Genomic DNA, 3864 nt, shown 5'->3' with positions numbered 1-3864 from the left:
TTGCCAAGGTAGGGAGCTAGCTGGCTATTGTGCCAATGGCTTTTCTCACTGTCACCTGGCCATCAGGACCTTTCCCAGAGGATTTTGCCCATCCTGCCACTGCAGTGGAGTTTTTCCCCCCCCCTGCCACTGCAGTGCTGCGTCCTGTCCCTGCTCTGAGCATGAGCAGAGGGTAGGGAGGTTTGTTTGGTGAACCTGTGAAGGTGGAATGTTCTGCCTCTTGTTGCTAATCCCCAGCCTTTAACACTCTGGCCATTCAGCCCCTCGACAAGGGAACAGGGTGTGATTTGAAGGGCCAACTCTGTCTGGGGCTTGAGCATTCTGGGTGCTGAAGCCGTTCCTGGGGGGCTCAGGGCAGCCCCATCCACCCCTCGACGTCCTCGGCCACCGCAGATGAGGGACACAAAGGGCGTGTTGTGTGAGGAGAATGAGCTGCAAAGTTGTACAACTTTCCATGCCAGCCCTCGGCAGTCTCATGACCCTGCCGCCGTTCCCACACTGTCCGGCTGATCGTGCCAGCCCCCTGGCTGGGGTTGGGGGTGACCTTGCTGCACGGCCTGACTTGCTCCCCCCAGGTCCCCAAGGTCCTCAGAGCCCGGCCGTGTGGGTGATGGAGCTTGGCTGCACACAGGACTGTTGCCCGAAGCTTCAGAATGTTTCACGCAGCTCAGATTCTCCTTGAGGGGTTTGGGAAAGCTTTGTAAATCATCTAATTCAGAGGGGAAGCAGGGGGAGGGAGGCTCTTTCCAGGGCCAGGAAGCATTTGGGGAGTGCGCAGAGGTGTCAGACACATTTTGGGGAGCAGTGTGCTGTGGTGGCTCAGATCAGAGGGGTTCGGGGAGCTCTGGGGCTGCCCTGGTGGGAATGAGGCAGTGGAGGCTTCCCCTGTGTTGGCCCAGCCACTTGAGAGGCCAGGAAGGGTCCCTTGGACCCCCTGCGGATGCAGAGGTGCAGTGACCTTGCCCAAGGTCACCTCTGAAGCCAGTGCCCCTGTTTGGACCTTTCCTGGTCCCCAGGCTGTGCTCAGCCATCAAACAGCCTTTTCCTCCCTAGTGAGGGCTCCTTATCTTAAAAACCTGTGAACTCACAGCTCTGAATCCAGTCCCTGCTGCTGCAGGAGCCTGGGAACTAGCTCTGGAGTTGGTGTCTCTGCTCCGCGCATCCTGGGAAGCTGCTTTGCTTCCATGCTTGGGTTTTGTGGCAGGACTTGTGCCCTGTGCATCCAGCCTGGCTTATTGGGCTCTTCCCTCCCACCCTGACCCCCTGGAACGTTTGCTGGTTTATGTATCACTGGTATTTAATATTAAGGGTTTTCCTTCAGAGTGGTGTCACACAGACTCAGAACTGCCCTCTCCTGTGTTTTCTTTGGATAAAACAAGGTGCAGAAATTCCTTTTGTAGATTTTTTTTTTTTTTTTTAATTTTTTTTTTTCTTTTGGATTAACGAAGCTTTTAAAAAATGAGAAAACACAAAAGCCCCCCTGAGAAATGTGCTTGGAGCCTGGGATGGGGCTGGCTGCGTGTGTTGGGAAGCCAGTGTTGTTTTGCAACCTGGTTGCCAGCTCCATAACGTGGTGCTGGGAGTCGCTTCCTGTATAATTACTTGGGTTCTGGATCCGCTCCTGACTCATCCATCCCCCTGTTCCCCCCCGTCATGTGGGGCAGCTGCTTCCCCCTGTGCCTCAGTTTCCCCATCTGTAAACTGGGGACGTTGGTACTTAGACGGGTGCCAAGGTGCTTTGTGAACCAGATGACTTATGTCTTGTCTTCTCTTGATCCCAGTGCTTGGTGGGGTGGGTAAAATACATTGCTGGAAAGGCGGACAGCATCTCTGCTGCAAGGAGGATGGGCTTTGACTGCTGGAGATGGAGAGGAGGAGAACATCATTCCCAGTTTCAGGAATCAGTAGGTGGGGCCTGTGCAAAGTTGAGGGTCTTGTGGGCAGGCAGAGTGGTGAAGCTGGCCAGGTTTTGTTCTTGCCTGTGTTTGCCCCAGTGCCCTTCTCCCAGCGAAGAGGGGTCCCTTTGGAATGGAGCTGGTCAGTTCACTCTGGCTTCTTCAGCCTTTGAAGAGAGGATGTGTTTAAAGCCAAGTGGATCTGTTTCTGTTGTGCTGGTGTGTCAGGAGTGACTTACTTATCTTTTCCCAAGCAAACTCTTGGCATTGGAAAGAACTGCAGCTTCTGCTGAAGCCTTTCTGAGATGGGGCCTGGTGCCAGCTCCTGTGCTGGCCCTTGGTGAGACCGGTCTCCTCTCTGCTCACTGCAGGGGCTCCTGCTCCTGTGGAAGGCACAGCAGGTGCCTCAGGTTTAGGTGGCTAAGCTGGTCTCTGTAAAGCTCAAGCTGGGGTGGTTGATGCTCCCCTGTTCCTGCACACCAGTGCCCTCGAGCACAGAGCTTGCTGCTGGGCCCTTTCCAAAGGATGCTCATCACCAGCAGCCCGGCTGCAGACCCAGGGACCCCAGGGGCAAACGATGGGAAACGTTTTCCAGGTGATGCGCCATCCCTGGCAGTGTTCAAGGCCAGGTTGGAAACAGGGGCTTTGAGCAACCTGCTCTAGTGGAAGGTGTCCCTGCCCGTGGCAGGGGGTTGGAACTGGGTGAGCTTTAAGGTGCCTTCCAACCCAAACCGTTCCATGATATGACTATGACTACCATGAGTTCGTCTGGGCAGAGCAGGGCTGAATGAGCAGGGGACCTTCCCAGCAGAAGTTGTACGATTGGGAAATACTTGCATAGGTGAACTGGCGTCCACTGGTGAGGCTCAAGCCACTGTAGCCCAAGGCTGGGCATGCCTGCCTGCTCGGTCCAGATGCAGTCTGGCTGTATTAACCCTGGTCCTTGCCAAGACTTGCTTACTGTGACCCAGATCCGTGCTAATTCAGCTGTCCTCCCAGACTGTAGCTTGAGAGCATCTGGGCTGCATTTCTGCTCTTTCCTAGAGCAGAGGTAAGCATGGATCTGTCCTCACCTGCTGATGGAGGCATGTCTTAGATGTTGGGCAGGGTGGTGGGCTCGATGATGTGGAGAGGAGCTGGTAGCTGGTGCTTGCTGCAGAGCACGCTGGCATCAGCAGACAGGTCCCTGCTCTGCGTTGGGAGTTTGCCCGTGCGATGTAATGCCTCCAAGCAGCCAAGGCCTCTGTGACTCACTGTGTTTCCTTCTTCTCTCGTAGCCTTTTGCATCGAAGATGGCGGGTGGCGTGGACGGCCCCATAGGGATCCCGTTCCCTGATCACAGCAGCGACATCCTCAGCAGTCTGAATGAGCAGAGAAACAACGGGCTGTTGTGCGACGTGGTCATCTTGGTGGAAGGCCAGGAGTTCCCCACCCACCGCTCCGTCCTGGCGGCCTGCAGCCAGTACTTCAAGAAGCTCTTCACCTCAGGGTTAGTGGTGGACCAGCAAAACGTGTATGAGATAGACTTTGTGAGTGCAGATGCCTTGTCGGCTCTGCTGGAGTTCGCTTACACCGCGACCCTTACTGTCAGCACTTCAAATGTCAATGACATCCTCAACGCCGCCACACTGCTGGAGATCCCGGCGGTAAGGGATGTTTGCACGGATCTCCTGGACAGGAAGATTCTGGCCAAAAATGACCAGATGGATACAGTAGATCAAATTGATCAAAGGAACCATCTCAGAGCAAAAGAGTACCTGGAGTTCTTCCAGAGCAACCCCGTCAATGGCCATCAAGGCAGCTTTCCGTGGACCAACCCAGAGTTGAGAGACCTTCAGAGACTGAACTTCCGAGGCCAAGAGGAGGAGGAGGAGGCGGACTGCAATGGCATGGACTTCTACTCGCAAGCCCCCCTAAACGAAAGACCAAAGGTGAATGACTGTGATCCTGACAGCAACCCAGCCATGTG

General features: G+C 55.0%; 1 protein-coding gene across 1 annotated transcript in view; it reads left to right on the top strand.

Annotated features, from left to right (window-relative positions):
• Positions 1–3182: 3182 nt before the first annotated feature.
• Positions 3183–3864, top strand: part of ZBTB7A (zinc finger and BTB domain containing 7A) — a gene marked incomplete at its 3' end in the record, with an annotated part of 1183 nt that continues 501 nt past the window's right edge. The window contains exon 1 of the mRNA XM_010021562.1: positions 3183–3864. This exon is cut by the window's right edge and continues 501 nt beyond it. Within this exon, the coding sequence (XP_010019864.1) occupies positions 3188–3864 (677 nt within the window).

The sequence above is a fragment of the Nestor notabilis genome, unplaced genomic scaffold (assembly GCF_000696875.1).
Source record: "Nestor notabilis isolate BGI_N333 unplaced genomic scaffold, ASM69687v1 scaffold27079, whole genome shotgun sequence".
NCBI classification, from domain to species: Eukaryota; Metazoa; Chordata; class Aves; order Psittaciformes; family Psittacidae; genus Nestor; species Nestor notabilis.
This window is presented reverse-complemented; position numbering and strand designations above follow the sequence as displayed.